The sequence below is a fragment of the Balaenoptera acutorostrata genome, chromosome 11 (genome assembly GCF_949987535.1).
Source record: "Balaenoptera acutorostrata chromosome 11, mBalAcu1.1, whole genome shotgun sequence".
Taxonomy (NCBI): domain Eukaryota; kingdom Metazoa; phylum Chordata; class Mammalia; order Artiodactyla; family Balaenopteridae; genus Balaenoptera; species Balaenoptera acutorostrata.
The window spans coordinates 27,061,528-27,089,515 of NC_080074.1; the positions used below are offsets into that span (position 1 = coordinate 27,061,528).

General features: G+C 43.6%; 1 protein-coding gene across 2 annotated transcripts in view; it reads right to left on the reverse strand.

The window, feature by feature from the left end:
- PLXNC1 (plexin C1) overlaps positions 1-27,988 on the reverse strand; it is a 305,776-nt gene that overhangs the window by 39,622 nt on the left and 238,166 nt on the right. For both annotated transcript variants that reach the window (XM_057556153.1, XM_057556152.1), the window contains 11 exons: positions 25,261-25,400; positions 21,951-22,130; positions 19,139-19,226; positions 15,905-16,108; positions 15,603-15,788; positions 12,822-12,924; positions 9,550-9,651; positions 9,158-9,261; positions 5,464-5,502; positions 5,124-5,248; positions 3,922-4,120 (listed from right to left, as the gene is read on the reverse strand). In XM_057556153.1, the coding sequence (XP_057412136.1) occupies positions 3,922-4,120; positions 5,124-5,248; positions 5,464-5,502; positions 9,158-9,261; positions 9,550-9,651; positions 12,822-12,924; positions 15,603-15,788; positions 15,905-16,108; positions 19,139-19,226; positions 21,951-22,130; positions 25,261-25,400 (1,470 nt within the window). The remainder of the gene's footprint in view (positions 1-3,921; positions 4,121-5,123; positions 5,249-5,463; positions 5,503-9,157; positions 9,262-9,549; positions 9,652-12,821; positions 12,925-15,602; positions 15,789-15,904; positions 16,109-19,138; positions 19,227-21,950; positions 22,131-25,260; positions 25,401-27,988) is intronic.

Genomic DNA, 27,988 nt, shown 5'->3' on the forward strand with positions numbered 1-27,988 from the left:
CTTCCCAAGCATTTGGCCCATCCTGATAACTTCCTTCTGCACCTTTTTCTCGACCAGGGGTGGACACGCCTGCTGTTATTGAAACGCCTGAAATCTGTAGCCACTTTCCACTTGAATGGACCCTGAGCAGCCCAAGTGGGAGGCTTGTGTGTCCCTGCTTTCATGCAGCCTCCCAAAGCACGTCGCCCTGGCTTGACGATCCTGTAGTATTTGCTAAGTAAATAAACCCTCAGTGATCAAAAGGACATTAAACTGAATTTAAGGGGCAAGAAGAGCCAGCGCCAGAACCAGGAAGTCAAACTGCCTCAGTAATGACGAGAAGCCAGTCACGTGACTAGGGCTTGAAGCACCAGTTTACAAAGTCAAGCTTCACAGCCAATGCATCTGGCTTGGAAAGGAGGGCTCCACTAGATCTCTCACCTGCTTTCCCTTGAAGAGGTAAGCTAAGACGTCTTCGAGGTCTCTTGGATCCCACCCCTACCCGCCCCGTACCATCCTCTATACTGACTGCAAAAGCACAGCCTTCCCTGGTCCCAGGCTTCCTGTCACTCCTCTGCTGCCCTCCCTGCCACTGGGGCCCTGTATCACTTTCCTCTCCCCACCCTGACATACCCTAGAGTCACCTCCTTACTGTAGGACAGGGTTGGAACGTTCAAAAATTTCCCAGGTGGGGAAAGTGCTGGGACTAGAACATGACATTTTAATTCTTATGAGAAACTTCCTTTATTTAGAGGTTCACAACCACACTGCTCTCTTCTCTCTCCCTCCACCCCCTTAGGTGATGTCCTGACCACAAACCTAGAACCTCACTTCTCTCTTTGCTTCCAGCCCACATCAGAGATGGGGGTGAGCGCCCTTGGGAGGGGGCTGGAGGCACCCGCAGAGGTCGGCGTTAGGGGGCCGGTGGGCTCTTCTGGGCTGTGTGGAGCGACAGCTCCAGACTCGATGACTCTGTAGTAAGAATTCTCCACAAGAGTGCAGCTAGACTCAGATAAGTAACATCTCACCTGGCACCGTTACCCACACCCGTGGTTCTAAGCCTGGATAATCATCACCAGAATCCCTTGGGACTCTTATAAAGAATTCAGATGTCTGGGCCGTACTCTAGACACGGAATCTCTGGAGATGAGGCCTGGGCATCTGTAGTTTTAACACCTGCCAGGGGATTCTGATGCGTGGCCAGCTTAGGAAACTACGGAGCCGTGATGTTTCTTTGTCACCACTGAACACAAGTTCTAAGTTAGTCATACCTGCTGGTGGCTTAGGCATCTCATCAGACCAGGGTGCACACAGCTTCCCAGGGAGCCGGCCTGGGGCAGAGCCCGTTTATGGAACCGACCCTGCCCTTCCCCTCCTGTGATGGGAATTAAGCTTGGCCCCTTCACTATCCTTTCCTTCGTGAGACCAGACTCTCTGACCATGGCTGAGCTTTAGGCTTCCGCACCTGTGATCTCATTCTAGCCCCCAATCCCTCCCTAAGCCTGGAAGAAGGTAGCTGCCTTCCTGGGGAAGCATTAAGCCGGGTGGCTAAGAGCTCCCTGGTGCTGTCACACGAGCTATGGGATCTTCCTCTACGGGAGGAAGTCTTGTCTATCCTGTGCACCCCAATTCCCCAGTATGCAAAATGGTCATAAAGGTTCTCACCTCATGGGATTCAGTGAGAAAAAGGAAGCAAAGCTCTTAGCATGGTGGCTGGCACATTCAATAAACGGTGGGTATTATTATTACTTGACCCACAGGGCCTTGGAGGCACAGAGGAGGAAGTTACCTGGAGGTCACAGAGCTTGTGGCACCCAGGCCGATGTTTGGGGGGATGGGTACACCAGAAGGACTAGGCCATCAGAGTCCCACACCCCTTGGGCACCTGGCTGGGGAAGTCCGGCCCTCCGCGCCAGAGGGAATTATTCCACTGAAAACGAAAGTATCGCCGACGGGCCGAATGCCACTTCCTCCCAGGGAGCACGCTGGCCCCTCACCACCCCAAGTGCTCAAGACACTCCTGAGTCAGCACTGCAAAACCTTGACGAGGAATCCTCTGCTCAAGGGGGCCATTTGGACTCAGAACGCAGATTTTGGGGACGCCTCGCCTTTTTAACGCCCAAGAGCAGCAAGGGCAAGGCTCTGACTAGCCTTCGAGGGCTCAGAAAAAGAATCACAAGGTCCCAGAGGAAAGAACTGGAAAGGAATTTAAAACCGATGGCCACGCGCCTCATTTGGTGGGTAGAAAACGGATGCCCAGATGGAAAGGGCCGTACCTGGAGCCGCGCAGCAAGCTGGGGCGGAGATGAACTCACAGCCCGAACCTGCCGCTTCTAACCAAGACTCCTAGGCCAGCGCTCCTCCTACTCCCCCCCGGGTTCTCAAAGGCAGGGCGGTGGAATCACCTGCAGGAACTTGGAAACGTCGACTACCGCGCCCCACCCCGAGCTTCTGATTCAGTGGCACGGTAGGTGGTAGGGCAGGAGCTGCCTTTTGAGACTAAGACCCAGGAACTGGGTGAGGGTCCTGCTGCCTCTGTTTCGAAGCAGCTGCGGCTGAAGCTAGGATGGGGGAAGCCAAATATATTCACCCCAGAGATAAGCTCTCCACATCTCCCCAAAGTGTATGATGATTTATACCAAGTAAACAGCAAAGAAGGCAGATTTCATTAATCTTAATAAATGGGCATTGCCTTGGGAGAGAAAAGGGTTGGTTAAAAAAAAAAAAAAAAAGTTGTGCATCTACTTGTAAGATTACATTAAACATTAAACTAAGCACAGTCTATTTAAGGCGCTGCTTTTTGGATCTAAACTTAAGTAGCGCTGTTAAAACCTGTGGCATAGCAGTGAATCTTATTCAAACTTTAATTAGAGTTCAGAACTAGCTACAAACACACAGTTATGCAGCCTTGCTGGAATCTGGACGGCTGGTGAAATTAAAGAAGGATAAGGACGTCCTGCACCGGGGGCCTCGGAGGGCTGAATGAAGCCTGGGTTCAACAGAACACACTTCTTTTCCTACTAATATTTTACAATAATAATGGGCACCATTTATGGAGTGCTTACCCAGTGCCAAGCAATTGCATACATTTTCTCATCAGTGTTTCAGAACAGCCCTAAAATATTCTCCTTCCAATTCTACAGGGTATAAACCCAAGGCTCAGGCAGGTCAAGAAACCTGCTTGGGGCCTCTGGTAAGCGGTGGAGTCTAGATTCAAACCGGGCAGCGGGCTCCAGGGCCCATCCTCTTAACCAAAGGAATCTGTGCAAAATCCACATTTGAAAAGATTTTAAGATTCAATTAGATTATAACCATGTTCACTTAACTGTAACAAAGTGAACTCAAGGGGCGGGCGGCTTTTTGGAGACTTGCTTTCATCTGGGATAACTGGTTGGAATTGAATGTAATTAGCTTACAGAGAGCGTAGTGGTAGGTAAATGGCTATTTCCAAGATGCTTCAGAGGCCCTGAAAACAGTGTGTTTCCATCAGTATTTGAAATATGCCCTCCACTCAGCACACGTTAATTAATCATGTGAAGGTGGATGCAAAAGTCAAGGGGTATAAAGTTTCAGTTATGTAGGGTAAGTTCTAGAAATCTATTGTACAACATTGTGCCAATAGACGACACTGTTTTGTACACTTAAAAATCTGTTAAGAGGGCAGGTCTCACGTTAATTTTTCTCACTACAATACAATTTTTAAAAAGGGAAAAGTCTTACTTGAGGAAATTCTAAATGAATTATACTTGCATAGGCCAGTTACAGCAAAAACAAATTTTATTTTCCCCTCCGTGTGCTCCTAGTAAGGACCAAGACTAAAAGTGGTTAAATGCCGACACCACGGAGTGCTCAGGATTTATCCTGGCAAAGACATCAGCACCTGCTAAAAACAACTGCCTATATAGTCTTAGCTCTGACACCACCAAGGGATGCGACACTTACCCGCAGAAAACCAGAAAGGCAGACGGACATCCAGTTTGTGAGGAGTTTTTCCACCACGGACTCTGTGCGTCTCAGCATGAGTTTAGGCTGCATGTTACTGCACTGCTCCATCAAGTCCCTGGTCAGCACCTCGAGGATGCTGGTTAGGTAGACCAGCTTAGTTTGCAGTGCAATGGTTAAGAAGGAAGCAAACAGACACCTATTTAAAAATAGAGCCTTGGTTACAACAGCCAAGACATGGAAGCAACCTAAGCGTCCATCAACAGACGAATGGATCAGAAGATGTGGTACATATATACAATGGAATACTATTCAGCCCTAAAAAGAAGGAAATCCTGCTGTTTGCAGCAACACGGATGGACCTTGAGGGCATCACGTGAAATGAAATAGAGAAAGACAAATACTGTATGATCTCACTTATATGTGGAATATGAAAAAAACAAAACAAACCTCAAACTCAGAAAAAGAGATCATATTTGTGGTTATCATGTTGTACACCTTAAACCTATACAGTGCTGTATGTCAATTATATCTCAATAAAACTGAAAGAGAAACAAAAGAAGATATACAGATGATGGAAAAGAAAGCATATTTTAAAAAAAACCAGAGCCTTGGTTAAGCACGTTAATCATCAACTGTGGCTTGCTTGGTGCTGATAGCAGTTTCCAAGGAAACTTGAGGGGTCAGGCAATGGGGCGCTAACGGGGTGCTGCCGTGTGGGTGCTTTTTTTAACATCTAAGTTTCAACTACCTTTGTCCTCGATCCATAAAAACCACACATCGATGTTAACTTCAGGTCATTTTATATGGTTTTCAGCACTTAAACTTTAAACTAGAGCGGTAACAAGAAGTGAATGTCTTCCCTGTATTTTCAGGGTGTTTTCAAAAATAGAAAACAGCACACTTCTGCTTTTTGACTCAGGACTCATGTGTTTTCTTGGTATTGGGTTTTTTTAGGGTGCTTTTTGAGGGGGGGGGTGTCACATGTGTGTGCGTCTTCAAAATAGAATTTGTGTTAGAGCGTTGTGATCTGAAATGGAAAGAAACATCAGGACTTCATGGTGGCCCAAATCAACCAGCCTCTGGAGAGATGCATGTTCTCAGATGCCAAGCTCAGGTTGTAGTTCCGAAGCAAAATAAGAGGCTCAGGTTTTATTCCTTCTACTTAATGGCTTTCAAAATATAAACAAATTGGCTGATACCTGTCCTTCACTGAAAAGTTCTTCTGCTTTTCGAGAGTGTGGATGACAGTAACAAGGAAACTTTTATTACAAATTAGGGCGTCCAAAGCTGAGAGACTTTCATTCTTATTGTTGGCATCTCTGTTCTGAAAAAAATATAACATAATATAGATAATATATAAACTTAAAGTTAGAAAGTAGATCCACAATGGGTTTTCCAAGACAATGAATTATTTAATATCAAATTTGTGATCCCAAAATACCCACAATAACAATTCAAAGTAATAATGGAGATGAAGATGATGATAACACTATGAAAGTCAGGCAGTCATGAGCGAAAAATGAAAACTTATAGACTTACATGCATATCTTCAGTGAAGATGTGTGTGAAGCCACCTGACTGAGAGGAAGGAGACACTTTTATTATTCATAACATCCAAAGGAAATGAAGAGTGTATTTTTGTTATAATACCTGAGTCCATTTTAATAAAGTAGAGACACTATTTGCTAATCTGACGAGCCCCTGGGCTTATGTTCACTGCATATCTTCTACATAATAAATAATTGTTCAGCTCTCAAGAAACACCAGTGACTTCTGAAAGCCTCTAAGAATATTTATCATTGCATCAGTTCGTTTTTGGTAGGTGAAGGCATCTCACACTTTAAAAGAACTGACTCAAAAGTTAAAGAAGTGGTGGTGAAAGATTATGCAAATGTACAGACCACTCCTCAAGCAATTTACCTTCTAAGGATAAATACTGAGTTGTGTTGGTAAGTTTATACAAGTCTTAGCTTAGAAGCATTTACTGTCTCGATACACATTGCTATTCAAGAAGGGGTGGAGAGGGGTGGGTAAAAGCTAGAACCTGGAGTCAAACAACTTGGGTTCCAATCCTGGTTTTATCACCTACTGGTCACATGACTTTGGACAAGTCATTTAACCTCTCTGTGCCTGACTTTCCTCATTTGAAAAATGGGAACAATATGAATCTCACCTCACGGGTTAGGTGTGAAAATAAAATGAATGAGTGCACAGTAAGTTCTTCATGTCAGCTATCATTATCATTTTTTTTTTTTAATCACTAATTTACAGCAAACTAGACCACAATGCTGTTGCCCTGCTGGTTTCTAAAAATATTTTAAAGTGTTATGCTCTGTAGCTCTTGAATATAAACTTTCAAATTTGAGTTTCCTTTAATGTACAATGTCATAAATCATAATGGAATTAAATGACTAAATTTTAAAAAGCATGCTAACACTTTAAATGAGTCAACAGGATGAAAATATAAATTCAAACATTCAGTTATTTAAAAATTTTTTGGTAATACTTGAAACTTTGGGCTATTTTTATATCTTATTTAAGTAAATTTCTTCTGCAGAGAATTTCTGCCTTATAGTTTCAAATTTGTTAGCCCAAGTAGAAGACCTCAAACTATTACCTCATACTCTCTCCTGGTAATAAGCAGAAAAATCAGACCCTGGGTTTGCATTTTCTAGTTCCTCATATTTTTCTGCTGAACCAACCTTATGTCAATAGGCAATTTAAACAGATTGAGGACTCCCCTGGTGGCGCAGTGGTTAAGAATCTGCCTGCCAATACAGGGGACACGGGTTCGAGCCCTGGTCTGGGAAGATCCCACATGCTGCAGAGCAACTAAGCCCGTGCACCACGACTACTGAGCCTGCGCTCTAGAGCCCATGAGCCACAACTACTGAAGCCCATGCACCTAGAGCCCGTGCTCTGCAACAAGAGAAGCCACCACAATGAGAAGCCCGTGCACTGCAACAAAGACGCAACGCAGCCAAAAATTAATTGATTTAAAAACAAACTTAAAAAAAATAAACAGATTGATTCTTGACCTTAAATAGGGAAATACGGCTCTGGCTCCCTGGGTTCCAATGTTCCTTCCTCCTTTCATTCAAATTCCTCTCCTCTAGGTGGTTAGGTGCTCTGCTTACCCTTATTTCTTCTATTTTCAGCACAACAAAGTTGCCAATATAATGACAAGCAAGGCTTTAAAAGCCAAAAACCAACTAGCAGGGCAAAGAACTACTGGTAATGCCTCGGTCTCTGAGAAGCTACCATTTCCTCTGGGCTTTGCCTATTGTTACCGAGTAGGTGTTGATCACCCAAGTTCTCCCTCCGCCACCCAACCTCCAGGCCTAGAGGATGTGGCTCTTGACCTATCAGTAAAGGGCCTCCAACAGCAGGACTTACCTTCAGCCTAGAATGCATTTCAACTGGTGGTGTTCTAATGGAGTACCTTCCCTTGTTCTCTAGCTCTTTTCTTAATTGTGACAAATTCAGTTTTAACTTAGGTCTTCTCAATAGGGTTCTGATAAATGTATGCTTGTTTTTCCTGTGTCTTCTTCTGACATCAGTTTCTATAGCTTTCCCAGTTGTCTTTCAAGATTCTACGTAACCCTGAGTTAAATCAGTTTGCCTTCTTGCAACTCTCTCTTCTGAGATAACACAGCATTGTTCCTAGGAATTTTTTTTTTTTTTTAAACACTCGAAACAGCATTCCTTTGCATTCATCACTCTATCTTGCTCTTGATTACCGAATTTAGAAGATAGGAAAACTTTTTCTTTCAGGCCACAGATTACTCTCTTCAGCACTCAAGGGCAATCATTAACTATAAAAGCCCACAGAGTACTCCTGTAGATGGTAGAAATCTCTTCTTTTATTGCTATTAAATTCTTAATGGGGATCTCAGATAGCTGGGAAATAGGACTCTCGGTGCAACCTTTGCTGAGGCCCTGCACAGTCATCCTGATTCAGGGTATTAAACTCCCCTCTCTAGGCAGTATCCTGCCATAGAAATGAAGGAGGTGGCAAATGGCAAGTCCTGGTGCCTGCTATTCCTGGAGGATAACTTAAAAAAAAATACAAGTACAAAAAGCTAAAGTCTTATTTCTAGCCTTCTTGATTTACAACACTAAGGCTTGGACAAAAAAAAGAAAATATGGTGGGTGTTTTATGGAGGTATCCCACCCTCCAGACACAGCATCACATATCATGGTGTCTGCTTCTAGAATTATAGAGAAACTGGAAATTGCTTACTGCATGTGTCTGGGTTTCTGAACTCTAGGCTTCTGGCCAAATGTAGCTGAGAAGCTAATGGTAAGGTGATACAAGCTCTCTTTTGGCCTGGAGAGATTTCTGGCTTTGCTTAGAAGTCTAGATTTAAATGTAATATGTAATTGGTGTTGATGTGTTCCAGAGGTTGGGCCTTGCTGTGGTCACCAGTTCTGGACAAAAAAAGGGCAATATGGAGGAACTGGGGTATCGGGACTTGGAGGTGATGGTAGGAGGATGAGTGTACCTCGCCAAAGACTTGGGAGGGTAAATGAGGAAGGCTATGTGAGTGGGTGAGAAAATGGAGGTGTCAGAACGTGAGACCGAAAACCCAAAGGGTTAAGTAGACTACTCCTCGGAGTCCTAGAACAAATTAATTCATCATTTCATGCAGCTATTTCTACTAAATGAGGATGACACAAACTGATCAGCTGAAGAATAACTGCTGGAGAGAACCATACAAACTCTACATTGCTAAAAATGGCTGTTATTAACTCAGAGTCTACACATGTCTACTTTTCTCCCTCCTGGCCAATAGTACTTTTCATTTCCAATTGAGAAGTAACAGTGAATAATCTAGTAGCTGCAATGTAAGTCATGCAGATAAACACAACAAACTGGCCAGCCCACAATTTATTGATTTTTAAATAAACTAGCTCACTTCCCAGCTACAAATTCAGTTCTAAACTGGTAGTAAAATAAAAGCAAAAATTATCACTTTGAACTTGTGTCCCTCCTAGGTTTTTGTTACTGGACAAAGAGTAATTGCCAGTGACCCGCCACTGCTTTATACCCTAATCAATCCAATTAACAGCAATCCTCCTCCCTGCTCTGCTGAGATTTAAGCCATTATTCTGTACCAAGCACATTATCTACAGCTGCCTTGGAAGGAAACACCGGTTTTTGACAGTAGCAACAAGCACCTTCATTATTATTCAAGACTCAACCTTAGGAATATGATCAATGCTCTTTTACCTCAGGGAAGAAAGTTCTCAGAGCAAAATGTTTGTAGTCAAGGAAGGGAACAGTTCCAAAACTATCAACCACATCCAATTTATCCATCTGCAGCTCAGCAAAGCCTGCAAAACAGAATCCCAAGAGCAATATTTTAACTCAGAAAACAATGGATAAGATCTTCTGCTGTTTTGTCTAACATGGAGTATGACCTTGGTTTTCATTAAAGAAGAAACAGTAGATAATTACTTGGTTGGCTGCAAAGAAGAGCTGAAATAAAACACAAAGCCAGGCCTAGGCCCTGCTGTTCAGTTGTCTTCTATTATACAAACAGCTCTCATTACTGTGGCTGGTTCCGTTTAAGGGTTAAAAAAAGGGGCTTGTTTTTCTACAAATAAAATTTTGGAACCTACCATCACGTATCTCTTTCCGGAGCTCACTCTCCAGGAGCTCCAGCTGTTGGCTCTGTTTGCGACTCAGTTCCTTCGATTTGTGCCTGGTCACTCCCACAGCCGCTGTGGAGACAGAGATCCAGCATGAGACTGACAAAAAGGAAAACAGAACCAACCTTTACAGTCCTTTACAGAGGAGGCGGTGGAGGGAGAGCGAGAAAGACTAGCCTGGAAGAGGTGGAATTTCTAAGAAGAAAGATTCCCAGTGAGGGGTCACTCTACAGACGAAGATGCTCAAATGCAACAGAAAACCCCCCCAAAAAACCCTACTCATCTTCAAAGTAAAAAACTAAATCAAATGACCTTCACTTGTAACCAAAGATCCCAGCTGGCTGAAAAGGAATGAAACAAGCCAAGTTTCCCTACAGCCACAGGCCACTTATATTGTTCTGTTCTTTTTTAATGTTTCTAAACATCCCTAGAGAAATAAAGTTGAGCCTTAAATGCAGAAAAAACCCACAGATCCACAGTGAGTTACATGAGCCAAACTTGCATAGATCAAATGGGGTGACAGGATGAGTGGTCCCCAGTGAACCCTTGTATCTGGATATTGCTTCTTTCTCCACTTCATTTTGCTTCTAACTGTGCTGTAGACGCAGTAAACCGAACAAGTTCGGCACTCGGGTTCATGTCCCCGCTCTGCCATTAACTAGCTGTGCGACCTCAGGTAAGTTCCTTAGCATCTCTGTGCCTGGCTGCCTTATCTATTAAAGTGCCTACCTCCTTGTGACATTGACAGGATTCTAGGAAGTAACTCACAGAAAACATTTAGATCTTATTTTTAAAAAAGAATATGTAGCAATTGTCAACTCTCATTATTATTCTCGAAACTTTTTCCTATTTTTGTAGAAATTTCATGGTAAAAGGATCCTGCTAGATGTGAATGATGCTGGAGGAAACAAAATTCAATACAGCTGTGTGCTGGACCACTTCATAAAGTCAACAGTCTTAATCGTAACGTGCATCACGCATCTTCGAGAGAGGGTGGAGAAGGCGGTGATTCTCAAATTTGCTTGACTCTGGAGCCCTCTTTCCAGGAGCGTCACTTGGGACCGCTGGCCCTCAGACCACCCTTTAGGCAGCACCAGCTCACTGCCTGAAAATGGAGCTGGCAGGCCACGCCCACAAAGCAGTGAGTTTTTCGTGGCTGAAATCTCCAGGGGAAGCTACAGGGGGTGTTTGGTAGGTGGCAGCCCTAGGCCAGGTGTGTATAGTGTTTTCACTAATGATGTGATCGATGGTCTGCAGAGTACACTTACTCAAGCTGCTAAGGACACATGCCTCCATGGAATCATGGTAAGAAGGGGAGGAGAATGTTAAACGGCTTTGCAGATACCAATGAAACCAAAAGTGATGCGTCAGATGGAGCCCACTTCACCTGAAAGAGCATAAACAATCGCTACCAACAAAGTGAAAGGAGAGGAATGAAGAGTCGCAGAGAGCCCAGGAAGAGATCAGAGGTTTCTAGGAAGTCACAAAGTAGGTGTGACTCCGTGATGAGACTATTCTACCTAGAGCTGCCTGACAGCAGCGGATTCTCAAAATCGAGCTCAGCGTTTAGAATTTACAAGTAATCTTCTTATTTGAAGCCAGCACCGGCCAGGACTTTATTAAAATATCAGGCCCAATTCTGGATTCTAGATGCATTAGTAGTGGTGGATAACTTGGAGAGAGCTTAAAAAATACCTGAAATGATCATCAACGGTACAAAACAGGGTCTCTGCAAAATGAATTCATTCCATTAGGCTAGTTAACAATACACATAAATCCTTCCTTCACTGGACTGGGAACTAGCCAAGAGAAAGGACCAGGACTGAACTCATCTTCCCTAAGTCCAAAGCCTTGCAGTTATCAGCAACATAACAGGTGCTCAATAAACATCAGGTAAATGCATGCAGGGATGGATGAATGAGTGAGTGAGAGAGTGAGTATATGGAAGGAGACGTTAGCAACTATTAACCGAAAACCATTAGAGAGGCGATGCCTGCATTAAGTCAAGGAATATGATGGGCTCCGCAGCTGTGGAGAAGAGTTCTCTTTTTTAAGGAGGACAAGAGGAAACAGACTTAAAATGAAAAGCAGCTCAGAAACAGAGGTCAAAAACTGAATGGCTGGGGCTTCCCTGGTGGCACAGTGGTTGAGAATCTGCCTGCCAATGCAGGGGACACAGGTTCGAGCCCTGGTCTGGGAAGATTCCACATGCCGCGGAGCAACGAGGCCCGTGAGCCATAACTACTGAGCCTGCGCGTCTGGAGCCTGTGCTCCGTAACAAGAGAGGCCGCGATAGTGAGAGGCCCGCGCATCGCGATGAAGGGTGGCCCCCGCTTGCCGCAACTAGAGAAAGCCCTCGCACAGAAACGAAGACCCAACACAGCCAAAAATAAATTAATTAAATAATTTAAAATAAAAGTTTAAAAAAACAAAAACAAAAACTGAATGGCTACAGGGACCAGGTCCTCAGATGAGGTAAGTGGTCTGGGTGGAGACAGTAGGGAGTGGTGGAGACTATGGCAAAAGCTCAGTGAACACCTGCCCTCTCTCTAGGGGTAGTTGCTTCTCAGCTCCAGCAAACTGATGTTATGGAAAACATTAGGATCCAATGATCCAGATCTTTCAAATTTTCAAGAGATTTTAAAGAATCACCTAATTTTAAAATGTTGTCAATTACTTCATATTTTTAAAAATGCTATGTGGGCCAAACAAAACACATCGGTTGGCCAGATTTCATCCAGTGAGCAACCACCATGGGATCACTGTGTTTGGATGAGCCTCGGAACATTTTAATAGATGGTACAGATCACACTTCCAAAACACAGTTCTGCCAGGAAAGACAGGGCTGGGGTAGGGGTGAGGCGCAGGGTTTGCTGGGATGAGAAGGCAGGATGAGATGACCAAGTCCTTGGAGCCCAAAATCCCAAAGGAATTCTGAGGAAGTAATGTAAATGGTACATTTGTCATCACAATTCACAGGTTCAGGGAAGCAAAGTGGATCATATTTCTCAAACACCAAGATACCAACCATCTTTGTAATCCAGCCTTTTATTAATGAAGCATCCTAAAAAATGTTTAGGAAGCCCTCAATGTGTACCTATTAGTCCTTTCCCAAAGTTTTGATCTGGGTTTTCATCCACTGATACTTAACTGAAGCAAACAGCCCCTGAAAGCTGAAAGCCTTCCTGCCTGCCAAAGCCCCAGGGAATAATTTCTCTGACAAAATTAAACAGGGCACTTACCAAAAATGACAATCACTAGCAAGACGGGAAGCCCAATCAGAAAATACCAAGTGGAAATAACCGATTCCCGCTCGACGTAGAGTTCCAGGTTTCCCAGTTTGACCTAAGGGGACAAAGAGTGTCATTAGACCTGGTCGAGGTGGGGACCACATCTAGGTACACAATTCTTCCCCCCAAATGGTTTTGTCCAAGATACAAAAAGAGGTGGCAAGCTAGGCAGGATATCCGAGTTCAAGTCCCATCTCTGGGCAGATTAGCTATGTGAATTTGAGCCAATCAAGAACATTCCCTGTGCCTTGGTTCCCGGATTCAGCTCCAGTCAGTTGCAGGGCTAGACCTACAGATTTTACACTTTGGTCCTCTTTGCCCTGGGGGTTTTAAACTGCAGGAATGGGGGCGATAAAGAGGTAGTAACCTGTGGGTAAGAAACCCTCTTACCCCTGGACTAAGGAAGTAATCCAACTTTTTAATCTCTTCTACATCTTGTGTTTCCTTGATGGGCCTATTTTGAAGGAAGCATTCTGTGGCAAAAACCAGTTTGGCAATGCTGCCAGGATGATCCCTGAGGGCCTTTTCCAATTTTAGGTTTTGATTATAAAAGTTTGTAAAACTTGTAAAGGGGGGCTTCCCTGGTGGCGCAGTGGTTGAGAATCTGCCTGCCAATGCAGGGGACACGGGTTCGAGCCCTGGTCTGGGAAGATCCCACATGCCGCGGAGCAACTGGGCCCGTGAGCCACAACTACTGAGCCTGCGCGTCTGGAGCCTGTGCTCCGCAACAAGAGAGGCTGCGATAGTGAGAGGCCCGCGCACCGCGATGAAGAGTGGTCCCCACTTGCCGCAACTAGAGAAAGCCCTCGCACAGAAACGAAGACCCAACACAGCCAAAAATAAACATAATAAATAAATAATAAATAAAAATTAAAAAAAAAAAACTTGTAAAGGGAAAAACTCTATATCAAGCCTTATTTTTGCACTGACATACGTATAAGTATTGAGGAACATTACCATCCTGGGAGCCACGGCTGCCCCTGTGGAAGTATCTGTGCAAAGTGGCTAGAGTGCAGACTCCAGGCCCAGACAGCCCAGGTTCTAAGTCCCAGTCCAGAGAACGAACCTGGGCCCTCGGCAGCGAGAGCATGAGTCCTAACCACTGGACCGCCAGGGAGCTCCCCCTGCTGTCCTTCCCAGCTGTAGGAGCTTGCATTAGTCACCTATCCGTGCAGTCCTCACTTTCCCCATCTCTAAAATGGGATGCTGTTAGCGCCTCTTCGGAGGGTTGTCGTGAAGAGGAAACGTGCCGGCATTTGTTTGTAAGCGAGCTTCTGGCACTCCTGCCCAGAGCTCTCCAGCGGACTCCTGGAGCTCAGCGCCAAGTCCTCACAATGACCCCCAACTGGCTCTCCATGCTCCCCGTTAATGCTCTCACCTCCTTGCAATACTCCCCCCCTTGCTCCTTCCACTCCAGCCACACTGGTCTCCTTGTTGCCCTTTAACAGCACCAGGGAGGCTCCTGACTCAGGAACTTTGCAACCTGTGGTTCCCTTTGCCTAGAACACTCTACCCCAGATGGCCCACGGCTCCTGCTCTCGTCTCCCTGAGGTCCTGATTCAAATGTCGTCTTCACAGGGAGCCCTCTTCTGGCCGCCATCGTAAACCTTGCAGCACTGCCCCTCACCTCCTGCTTCATTTTCCTTCATAACAGTTACCACCATCTAACACATCTTCAATTTATTTTCTATACTACCTGCCTTTTTAGGTAAGATCCATAAAGGCAGATATTTGCGGGGGGGGGGGGGTAGGCGGGTCTGTTTTCTTCTCTGCCATGTCCCTATGTCCCAGTGCAGGCACTCAGGAACTAGTCCTGGATAATGAAGAATGCTACCACTTGCTCTTCTCAACTAACCAGACACGTGGGATCCCTTGTGAGTTTAGTTGCTGTTATTCATTTTATAATTATTATGACCCTCTTTACCGTACAACAGACGGCCCGAGGGAGGTTCAGCTAAAGCCAACTTATCTAAGGCCACACAGCTATTAACTGGTGCAGCTGAGACACAAACACATTTTTTGTTTTGCCTTCCAGTTGATGTTCTTTTTTCTTATCCTTTACCCAATTACTTATGACTCTAGATCATAAAGCGTTTTGGGGGGGATATAGACTGTGCAGAGTCTCATGAACCCTATAAACGGAGGTTTCTAATATGTTTCCCTTCACCACGGTCTCATGTCTTTATTGTGGGACATAAACATACCAGTGATGGGATGGACCCTCAAACGTGTCTGGAAAAAGATTAAATGCAGTTAGTCTGACTTCACGGTGGAGGAAGCAGCCCATGACCCATAGATTATCTGGTCCCCATTAGACTCCACTGCCACTTTCAGTGTGCCAAGGAAGCCCCCATTCTGGGTTTCTGCCAAGACATGCCACCTCTGCATTTGGGCAAAGAATGACAGCTCACTCATCAATGGGTCTAGAGATTCTGCTGCAGATGCTGCAGTCTAAATGTATGGCTAGAACAAAAGTTATCAAGACTCATTAGTATCATAAACAATGGTGTGCTCAGTGCTTTGACATTCCAATGGCACAGGGATGGGTTCTGCAAGCTGGAGGAATAACATTTGGGTCTACAATACCAGCTTTGTTTATCTTCACTGAAAGTGAAGATCTAAAGATCCATAAAAGATTCTATTCTGGCTTCTCGTTTAGCCAAGGAATCCCCCCTCCCCCCGCCCCACACCAAATAAGGTAAAACTAACGGGTAGGACTGTCAGGCAACCTACGCGAACTTTCTTGGAAGAGGTGGCGATGCTGTTTGCAGCAGTGATGCCTTTAATTTTGCAAAAGATGGTGGTGAGATCTTGATTTCTAGTAATATTTTCAAAACTGCAATTTAATTGCTCATTTTCTCCATGGAAGAGAGTAATTTCAATGTCTTTCTTGGAAATATTGAAGTTATCATTTTCTTTCTGTGAAAAACAAGGCGAAGATGAAGAAGTCAAGGCGTGTGTGGAAACTCACAAACATAATACACCTTTCCTGTCGAGGGGAGCACATCCTCCCACCCGAAATGAGAGAGACATACTTGAATTTTGACTTCCAATTCTGTGTCCACCTCAGGCTCAGCCCGATACCCTGTAAATCTGGGGTCGTCAAGGTACTGCAAGCTTCCACAATCCAAGTAGGTCTCCTGGACCCTGAGCTTCACAGTGACATTCGTACGCCCTTTTGAACTCTTTAAACTGGGGGCTAAAAATCTGCAGTAAGTCGCCATACAATATTCAGAGACCTGAGGGAGAAGGAAAGAGCATTTTGACAGCTTCATTAATGAATTTCAGCTCTGGGATTGAAGAGCTAAGTGACCTGGGCAACTGAACCTCTCTGTGCCTCTGTTTTCTCCTCTGTAAAATGGGGATAACAGTGTACCCACCTCATGGGGTTGAATTAACTCTAAATTAAATGAGATGAGGTCTCACTAAATTAAATGAGAATATCCATGCAAAAATGCTTACAAATCCATGCAAAAAAGCACTCAACAAATGCTAATATGACTATTAATATTATTAGTAATAATGAAAGAAGGTGGTAATACAATAGGAAAAAAGGGTACTCGGAAAAGAAGTCAGCTAGAGAAAGGGGAAGACTGCACCAATGGGCCTGTGTGTCCTTCAAGACATCAAGGCTGAGTCCTGGGAAACTACAGGAAGGGAGGAGCCGCTTCTTAGGCAAGGCTGGCTGCTGGCTGCAGGCTTGCGTCTGCTGGCTCAATCACTCTGTGTTGGCGAACCTCTGTGCTTTAGCAGAAATCACTAACCGCAAGAGGAAAAGGCTTTGCAGGCCTAACAAAAAGTAGAGGAAAACAAAAGTAAAAGGGACAATACAGCTCCTATGAAAGAAAGAGCAGGAAGATGGGAAACCACGCAGAAAGGGTGGCCCACTTTACAGGCTTATTTAAAACAAACAAGCGAGCATAAATACTGTCATTTTCAGGTGTGCAGGGAGTTGGGCAGAGAAAGCTGCTGGGAGAGGGGAGGTTGATGAACGTTCTAAAGAAGAGCAGCTAAGACTCCTAAAAGGATATTTGCCAGGTGGGGATTTTTCCTCTTTGTTATTTGCTGTCTAACTAATGTTGGAATTTTAAAAAGAGGGTAGGAAGAAGCAACAGGTGGGAAAATCTGATGCAAAGCACTGAGATGTGGACAAGCAAAACCTCCCTTCGCCTTTAACGCCTTTCCTTCCAAACGACTGCCCTGAATCTCTCATTCACATCTCTGGCGACATGAAGAAAACCACAAAACCCACTGCCTCAGCCTTCTCAACAGCCGTAACCCCAGCAGGCTGGCTTTTTGCTGAAGACGCCTTCTAGAAAGATTCCTGGTGATAGGGTCACCCTAACCTCATTATTCTCAACTCTCTAAATTTCCATACCAGTGTCGTCTGAAATGCTCTTTTTCTCTAGTTTCTGAGCAACTTCCTGGCCACCTTCACTGGCCATCTTGTTTTCTTTCACTCCTTAAAATTAAGCTGTCCTGCAAGATTCCATCTCAGGCGCTCTTTTCCTCTTCCTTTGTGCCCTCACTCCCAGGATGTCGTTCACATTCTCCTTCTAATGACAATGCTACAAAGATGATCCGTCATCTCCAGCTCCACCATCTCCCCACCATCCCTAGATACCTGCAAGAGCATCCTTATGGATCTCCCAGGCTTTTTTTCAGTTACTGCCTCTCCATATGATTCTATGCACCATCGCCAAAATCATCATCATAAAGGGTACCTATCCTCACGTCACTCCCTGCTCAAAGATCTTCAATCCCTCCCATTGCCTACAGAGTTAAGGGCAAACTTTTCAGTCTGATACTCTCTTATGGCCCAGCGTGGCTTTGCAGCCATCCCTCTGGCTCATTCCCGACCAATCGTCTCGGCTCCAGCGGAGCAGGACTCACCGATATTCCCATCAGGGGCCTGTGAGTAACCTGTCTCCTCTGCCCCACTGCTTCTACCTGCTCAAGTCCTACCCATCCCGCTCCACTCCACAGACATGCTGAAATCTGCTCTAGTTTAATTTCTCTTTCATGTGGAAACACACAGTGGGGTATCTGAGCTGGAAGGAAATCAGAGGACCTAGAACTTCAACACGGCCTGTGCGCTCAGCTTTCCATCCCAGTGTAGATTACCCGTCTCCCTCGGTGAAGGCAGTGTGACTCTTATTTACCTTTTGTCCCTGCAGCCAGGAAAACGTTTGGCCCACAGTAGGTGCTCAGTGAATTCTACTTGATATAGGGACAGCACTGGGGAGGGAGGGCAAGTTCACTCACAAGTGCAGGCAATGCCTCCTGGAAGAGGGTCAATCTATATGAACCACTCAACAGGATGTGTTGACATCATGGAGACGGGGCCTGGAATCAGGTAAAACATGAGGCTTGGAACTGGCTCTGAAGGGTGTCAGGACTCGGACGTGTGTATGACAAGGCTCTAGGAGGATTTAGGAAGGCCTCCTGGCTCTAGACCTGAAGCCACACTGGTTCCAAGCGGAGGCCGGGTCTGTGGCCACTAACACGCCTACCAGTTTTGGCAGGCAGTGGTCTGGCTGGGCCTCAGAGAGGCTGTTGTCTTCACCTCTCTCATGAAGGAGGGACAGAAAGGGGAAGAGAGAATGGGGAGAGCCTTCGAGAAGAGCCTAGAAGTGCACTCAGAGGTCCCGACTTGTCTCTGAAGTTCATCATTTCCCATGACGAGGCCCGTGTGTGACTCGTGTTGGGCCAAGAACTGAGTGGGGCTGAGGGCCAGACCCCTGTGCGGGGACAGGAAAGGCAAGAGGAGGTGAGGTCAGAAGGAAGGCACCAAACCAGGTTAAAGAGACAAGGGCAAGAGAAGGAGAAGCACATGATAGGATCTCTGGGACGTTCACAGGTCACTTTACCTCTGAACCACAGCATGCTCTGTGTGTTGGGACCACTACCACCTACCCTTCACAGGAATGCTCTTCCTTACATCACACCTCAGCCACTCACAAGGCATTCTCACAAGTATTCACAAACACTGTCTCACCAAGGTGACTTATTACAGGGGGGAGATGGCAGGTCTTGTCGTATCACCTCTCTTCCCTCTGTGCCACACCTCGAAACCCTCAACTCCAAGTCTGAGGTCTTATTATTTCCATTACAGTACAGATGGTATTTATTATAGATCATGCAACAGGTAAAAGCTTATGATAGCACAAAGGCACAGAAACAAAAAATATCCCCCAACACATTTGAGTGTGATGAAAACAAAATCATCCTTGAAAATAACTATTATTACAAAGCAGCTGAAGACTTACATTTATGTTTCCTTTTAGCTCGTGTGAAATGATTAAGTTGTCAATTACATCAAAATTTCGACCCATGATGGTTATATTTTGACCACCACTGCAAGGAAAAAAGCAATGAGAGGAGTTTCATAGATAAACACACAGGCATTTTGCATTTATGAATAAAACCATCAATTTATTCATACTCAATATTAAACTCAGTTATGTTTGAGAGCAAATTAATAAATTTTAATTTCAAATGCACGACAGCTTAACAAGTCTTTTCATGATACTGATAGTTTTTAAGATACATAAATATAAAAATTCAGGTTGGATCCTGTTTTAATTCTAAGAAAATGCCCAAATTCTTGTAAAGAATTTTGAGTTTTGCTGTGTCATGTTTCCACATATAATTAGATCATCAGCTGTACCTTGAAAAGATTTCACTAAATAGAATTTTGTTTGATTACTGTTTAATCTATATGAAGACTCTTCAATCTAACAGTTTTCAAAATCAAACTCCCAACCTACCAATTATATTTTATGTAGGGAGACAGGGAATACTTTGGACAAGGTAAAATTATAAATGACATTACAAGTCTGAATTCCTATTTGGTAAACCACATAAATAACAGCTATGTCCTATCTCTCTGAAACTAAGCCAAATAATTTCACATATTCTTAGCACATAATTGCATTTAAGCAAAGTGGTCATTAGATGTGAAATAAACAGCTGTCCACAGCTCTGGCCACCCTTTCCCGTTCACATAGGTCACTAGACACTCATTCCAGGGGACAGGGGCCTGGATAGGTCAGCTCCATCGGCCAGCCGAGCCCACGATGACAAGACCAGGAGGTGGGCACGAGCAGGCCAATTTGTGTAGGGCAGAGGGAAGACATTAAGCCCTGAACCTTCCAGCCACAAGGGGGAAGAGCTGAGCTGGCCTCACGCCAGCCTGTCACCATTACTAGAAAACCAGGCCAAGTGTGCTCCACCAACGGTCAGACTGCAGAGCCATGTTTTGCCCAGGAGTAACCAAGAGACACGGGCTCAGAATGTCACAGGTGACTGGACATTAAGAAGCCTCTTATTTTACAACAAAGGAGAACACTGGTGGCTCAGAGCACAGCACCCTGGGCCAGACTGCCCGGAGCCTGCAAGTTGTCTGAATGCTCCCCACCTCAGTGTCCTCATTGGCAAAAAGGGCTACTCATAGCAGACCCCTTAGGCTTGTGAGGATTTCTGAGTCAATAGATCCAACACACCAGGCATGTGGGGAGTGCCGCATCAATGTTTGCTTTTATTTATAGGAAGGATTGAGACCCACGGCAGAGAGTGCCATGCTAGAGCCTTGGTTTGGACATTTCAGCTTTCCTCGTGCCACTATTACAGGCAGAATTGAAGTCCCAACCCCCAGTACCTCAGCATGTGACTGCATTTGGAGATAGGACCCTGAAAGAGGTAATTAAGGTTAAATGAGGTCATTAGGGTGTGCCCTAATCCAATATGACAGGTGTCCTTATAAAAAAAGATTAGGACACAGGCAAGCACCGAGGGAAGACCATTGTGAAGGCACAGACAGAGGATGGCTCTCTACAAGCCTAGGAGAGAGGCATCAGAATAAATCAACCCTGAAAGCGCCTTGATCTTGGACTTCTAGCTTCCAGAAATTTGATGAAATACATTTCTGTTATTTAGCCATCCAGTCTGTGGCTCTTTGTTATGGCAGCCCTAGCAGCCTAATACATCCACCTCTCACTTCATCTTAAATAAGAATATTAGAGGTGATTTTCTTCTTTTTCTTTTTTTTTTTAAACAAAGCTGCATCTGTAGTTTCACCTACAGTACTTTGAAAGTTAGCTTCATGCTGTGTTAGGTGGAGAAACTATCTTTAGGGTTATATTCTAAAATCTGAATGTGAATTTAAATTCAACTAGGGGGGAGGTTTTTTTTTTTTTCTTAATGTAAGAGTCATCTGAAAAGAGTTTCTTTGGAATTTCCATCTCTCACTTAGGGAATATCTTTGAAATGTAGATACTGCTTTTCATTTAGATAGCTCCCAATATTTCCTCAAATTATTCAAAACAGCTTACTCTACAGGTTATAAATTGAAAGATGTAAGAAAGAAGAAGCTTTGTGTCATGGGCAGGAGTGAAATGTAATGAAGAGGGTTATGTATTTGTAACAGAAACCTAGGTTTAGTTACTACAACTGAACAAAAATTTTTAAATGCATAAGGTTTAATACGATCTGAACAGGGGCTTCCCTGGTGGCGCAGTGGTTGAGAATCTGCCTGCTAATGCAGGGGACACGGGTTCGAGCCCTGGTCTGGGAAGATCCCACATGCCGCGGAGCAACTAGGCCCGTGAGCCACAATTACTGAGCCTGCACGTCTGGAGCCTGTGCTCCGCAACAAGAGAGGCCGCGATAGTGAGAGGCCCGCGCAGCGCGATGAAGAGTGGCCCCCACTTGCCACAACTAGAGAAAAGCCCTCGCACAGAAACGAAGACCCAAAACAGCCATAAATAAATAAATAAATAAATAAAAATTAATACGATCTGAACAGAAACCAGAGTCTGAGCAAACATTTTAGCTGTGAGTTTCCTGGCAGCCACAGCTAAGAGTAAAACAAGATGTACTCATAGTGTCTACTGTGACAACGGAAAGCAAGCTGCTTATCAGGTAAACCTTTGTTTTCTATGAATAAATCCTACAGAGGAAATTCTGTGAGGAGAATTTAGATATGACAATTATTTCTATATTTATTTGCGTGAAATCCATGATCTTTATGCATATGACCTTGTTAACCACAGCAAGAGAAAAATATGCTCTAGAAAGTACCTGATCCAGGTGGTAGCAGGATATATGAGGGAACAGAGGGGCAGAGCGATATAAGACAAGTGTCCCACCGAAGAACAGTTCCCGCCGTCGAACTGGATACACACATCCTTCATTTCTTTTCGGCTTGATGGAAGAGAGAATTTCATATGGGTGTCATTTAGCACATGGCTAACCTGTATCCTAGAAAGGGGTAGAAAAGAACTCTTCAGTGACACAGACCTTAGCACAATTGATTACCCAAGGGGACAGGATATGAATTTCACTTGAACTACAACAGCTCCCAAACTATCGGAACAGCCGCAGGCAACTGCCGATTAATCAGGGTCCACTTACTCAGTATGGGTATTATCTGGGGGCTGGGTTCCTCTTTCTTTTGTGCATTTTTATGTTTTTATTTGCATTTCCCTTAGAAGTGGGGAAAGAAGGAAATGTAACCATTGCCTTTAAGAAGCCCTAATAGGAAGTGGAACGTGGACTAGGTATTAAAGTATACTAAGGAATTGTCATTAATTTTGTTGAGTATGCTAAGGCTATGGCTATACGTTAGACATATATACTGAAGTATTGTACTTAGGAGTAAAAAGACATGGTGAGATATCCTGCGATATGCTTTTACTTTATTTTTTTTTATTTTTTAAATTTTTAAAAATTTATTTATTTTTGGCTGTGTTGGGTCTTCATCGCTGCACATGGGCTTTCTCTAGCTGCGGCGAGCAGGGGCTACTCTTCATTGTGGTGTGCAGGCTTCTCATTGAGGTGGCTTCTCTTGTTGTAGAGCATGGGCTCTAGGCGCGCAGGCTTTAATAGTTGTGGCACGCGGGCTCAGTAGTTGTGGTTCATGGGCTGTAGAGTGCAGGCTTAGTAGTTGTGGCGCATGGGCTTAGTTGCTCCGCGGCATGTGGGATCTTCCCGGACCAGGGCTCGAACCCGTGTCCCCTGCACTGGCAAGTGGATTCTTAACCACTGTGCCACCAGGGAAGTCCTGGGACATGCTTTTAAAAACTCCAGCCACCATCCTTCCTTCACTTCCAAAAATGTGGAGGAGATAGATGAAACAAAATTGGCAAAACGTTAAGTTTTGAAGCTGGAGGAGGGGTACAGAGAGGTTCGTTACACTCTTTTCTCTTGTGTATGATTGGAAATTTCCATGATGAAAATCTTGAAAAAAGAGAAGTCCCAGTCAAGCACTGGGGCAGGGGTGTGGTAGAACCCAACCCCAGGCAGAGATGGGGATTCTGCTGTTCAAAGAGCAGAGAGCGCAAAACTAAAGTCCTAAAGTCCATGCCAAGAGCCCAGGGGTCTCAGAATCAATCAGCATCAGAACCAAGCTGCCTCCCGAGGAGCTCCAGACTGGAATTTAGCTGGGACTGTCCTAGGTGCTCCTGAAATCTGCAGAGCGTGCCCTCAACACCTTTCAGGAGTCAAAACAAAGCCTTCTACAACATTCCCTCTGTAACCTGCAGCTTCCTCTGTACATCTCGTCTACAATGAGCCTCTAAAGTGCAAGTCATGAAGATGGGGTTCTGTCTGAATAATGCTCAGTATAATTATTCCACATGAGAATCTATTATTATTACTTAAAGGTTATGTGCATGATTATTTACTTTAATGCACACAGCCTTTAAATAGTAATAATAGATTCTAACAATAAAGCAAATTCAAAAAAATTTGAGTCGGTTTGTACTTATACCACCTCAAATTTACATTCTAAGATTTTATATTCAGAGCAAAGCTCTAGGAAATTCATAGTAAAATGGCTGATCATTAAAATTCAAACTTATTTATCAATTTTGGAAGGAGGCAGAAATACGGGTCATTCCACTACTATCCTTATATTTTTCTCTTCAGAATAATTACGCATTTAAAAAATACCATATTAAAAGAGTTTAGGATTATGGCATGAACTTAGATATAGGATTAACTGGGTATTATGTTTACTGCTCGTGAACTTGGGTTCACCACACAGATGTGGTTACTGAAATGCTACATGCAGAAAGGTCTCTCTTAGTCATTTAATTTAATAACCGCAGTATCTCAAGACACATTCGGAATTGGAATGAGAGCATAGAGTCAGAAACAGGGTAATGCTAGGAAAAACGACTTATTTTCCAGTGAATTTGATTGCCTTTCAGTGAACACACAGGTGTCTAACTTCACAGATTTTGCTACACAAAATGAAAGATTTTTGCAGTGGGGTATTTAGCCAGGATAAATGGTACAAAAATACCTATGTTGCATAGATACAGCCACTAATGTGTGCTTGATAATTCCGGTAAATAGCAGAACAGAGCAGAGCCCCCAGTGAGCAGCTTTTTCCATCAAAATGACAGACATCCCAAATTTACTGTTAGGAGGGGAAGGGGATGGCAGTTAAATGCAGCAAATGAATTAAAACAGAAAACTCAGTAAATAAGTGTGGCAGATTCAAACACTGTACACATCTGTTTCAGTAGTTAAGAACCAAAACACCACGCTTCAGTGGATTGTCTTCAACGCGTTCCCACGATGAGAACAAAGTCAGTATTATACTTCACGTAGATTGCAACATCTTTTCCTTCAAATTAGCCCACACTTATAAAGACTAACAAGCAGAAAACTCAAAGTATCTATTATGTTATTATTATTTTCTCTCTTTTTGTGGGGTAGCATTTGCACAAGAGTGTTCGTGAAATACTGAGATTTTCTTCTCTCAAAGTTTCATTGAAAGGATGTGTTAGGGGAAAGAGATCATAGAAATAATGATGTTCAAATGGTACATTGACCAGATATTTGTGTTGGGGTGTTTTGTTGCCCTTCTTCTTTTTTAAATTAATGTATGTTCCACTGAGTTATTATTCGAGCCTGAAACCAATCCAATAAAGAGAAGGCTAAAAAGAATACAAAGGATCAGAAAATTTCTTTTTTCAACTGTAATACATCGAAAGTGTGGTCCTGTTTTCCCATAAAATTCCAAAGTGCTCAACTATTTTTCTAAGTGGATCATCTTCAAAATGATGTTTGCTACTCAAATCACTTGATTTTGTTCATGAAAACAAAATAAGACCCCAAGAGGCAACATCTTGGAATTATTGTATACTGAGATTTTTGGGGTAACGTGGGACAGATTCTCCCACAATTAACTTTAAATGTGGTGCTTAAATTATTTCACTTATTGAAATTATGTTATATCAAATATGCAGACTAATTGGCTCAAACTGGCACATGGAAATAAATTAACTATATAAAGATTATAATCATAGTGCTATTCCTTTGATGTAAGTTTTAGCTTTCACTACTTTACGAAGAATAAATTACTCATATTTCAACTCACACATCCTTATCACAAGTACTCGTTCCTTTCAGGATCATTGTGATATTCGATGCCTGGGTAAAGTTTGCTCCCGTGACGATCACATTACTTTTCCCTAAGGTTGATATTTTCTGTGGCTCAATGGACTTAATGTAGAAGACCTATTGGAAGGAAAAGATTCAAACACAAGATCAAAGCTAAGAAATGGCACTGTTCGAAAAAATCTGTTTATGTGCTGCAGTTCGAAGAAATCACTGGGAAATTACAATATTTTGCAAACACAAGCAGACAGTGTTTAATGAAATCAATGAATTCAAGGGAGAGGGCTGAAGACTCATGTCTCTCAACATGCGACAGCATGAGGTCAAACCAATTAGTCTTTGTCTCACAAGACAGTTGAAAATACAGTTGAAGAGTCTGACATTCTGTCTGAAGAGTGAGCTATCACTAGAGTCTCAAAAATGCTCGCTGCCTTCCAGCCTCTGCAGGCTCACAACATAGCAAAATGAAGGAAAAGACGAGGAGTCCACTGACTGTAAGTCAGCACCAGACTCATCATTAAGTTGGAATAAATGTCATTCCGGATAAATTTAATTCCCAAGAAAGCAGTTCCTAGTTTTTGTTTGTTTCAGTAGGCTATTTGAATCAAGGAGTATACTGCAGCGAAAAAAAAATCTCAAGAAATCAACCTAAGTCACCTAATATCAAGTAGTTGCATAGCTAAACTACTGGGGCCAACCATTTCCATTCTATGGTTTGCAGATACCATCTTCTCCTTGGTATCCATTACAAGCTTTATCAGGCCTTTCTTTATCAAGAAAGTCTCCCTTGGAATCCCTCATAACTGGGGCCCCATCTCATGTAGATTTATGCACCTTACTTCTCTATTTGCAACGTTTAATCAAATTCCCCTTTTTAAAAAAGCCCTCTAATTGATGGCAAGAATCATTTTCCCTTTCAAAGACAAAACAATCCTGATTTCTTTCACTTTTCTCTACAGATGCCACTGTCTATCTTTCTGATCATTTAGTAGTTGTTTTGTAGACCATTTCCAGCAAGTCTATGTTCTTCTGCAATATGGACCAAACAGGACAAGATCCTAAGATTCTAGCCAATATAAAGCTCAGCAGATCTTTAGCATGAGTGAATTTTCATACTCACACTCTTGATATTTGAAAACGACCCCCAGGTCCAGAGATGCTTAATCATGTGAAATTTGGCTTAAGTCATAAACACAGAGTGTATCCACTTAGGAGGATAAAGTCTAGGAGGAAGCCACTTAAGGCACTGGGGGAGCTTTAGTCACATCCAGCACCTGCCTACCACCTGCTTCTTCAAGCAGCCCAGGGTCCTTTGCTCCTTTGTATGTATAATGCTCATCACGACGGACTTGCTGCACTGCTGGGGCCGCCCATCCTGCTGAAAGGATGCTTTATCATTCTCTTCCTTGACAAACCCAGGTGCTATATGGTAAAGCAGCCACCATCACGCATTATCACTATGGATTGGTTTTGCAGACTGAGGTAAATTCATCGTTTATGTCATCACAGTAATGATGTAATACGACAGAGAATTGATTTCGGTGGCAGAATTTATTTTAATCACTTTAGTAAAGGACTTGAGCCCCGTATTTATAGAATCACGAAGGGCCCGAACGGGTCACTTTAATTATACTGTTAGAGTTGACTGCATTTTATGGGGGAAATTATCTGCAAGAGTGGTACTTGGAATGGGGGGGATTAGCCAAGACTTCAAGATAAATGCCTTGCAAATGCCAAGTGTGTGTTGGATAGCAAAAGGCTTACTCTTTGCTCTGACATGATGACAGCTAAGTGAACAGGTATTTGTTAAACACCTACAGGATCCCTAGGACAGTGCTAGGTGTTGTGGAGGACACATAACCTCTGTGTGCACTAGATCAGGGGTGGGCAAACTCCTGGATTTGCCTGGAGCAAATCAAATTCAGTCCATTGCTCGTTCTTGTACAGCCTACGAAAAAAATGTCAAAAGAAGAATAATATTCCATGACATGTGTAAACACATGAAATTCAAATTTCAGTGTCCATAAATAAAGTTTTTTTGGAACAGAGCCACGCCCATCATTTATGCACTGTCTGTCACTGCTTTTGCACTACAACGGCAGAGCTGAGTCTCTGAGACAGAGATCATGTGGTTTGCAAAGCCTAAAATATTAACTGTCTGGCTCTTTGAAGAAAAAAATCTTGTCAACCCCTGCACTAGAGGATCCACTGTCTTCTTAGGGAGGCAAGAGGTTTTATGTTAAACCTCAATGCAGACTCACATTTATATCCAAGTCAGCTATGATTCTCAGGTTTCTTTGAAGATAGCCCTTCTCACTTCTTAGACTGTTGATGTCTGCTCAAGCAAAATCTCAAACATGCCCAGTAAATGTTATTTCTTTGCTCTCATGAGAGGCTAAAGAGAGCCTTATAACTAACCTAAAACAGATTTTCTAAAGGGGATTATATTTTGCTCCTTAAACAGCTCTACAAATACCATCAGAGGACCCGCCAGGTCATCTCATTAACTGTTTTAAAATAAATTTATTTATTTAATTTATTTATTTTTGGCTGTGTTGGGTCTTTGTTGCTGCACGTGGGCTTTCTCTAGTTGCTGCAAGCGGGGGCTACTCTTTGTTGAGGTGTGCAGGCTTCTCATTGCGGTGGCTTCTCTTGTTGCGGAGCACGGGCTCTAGGCATGTGGGCTCAGTAGTTGTAGCTCGCGGGCT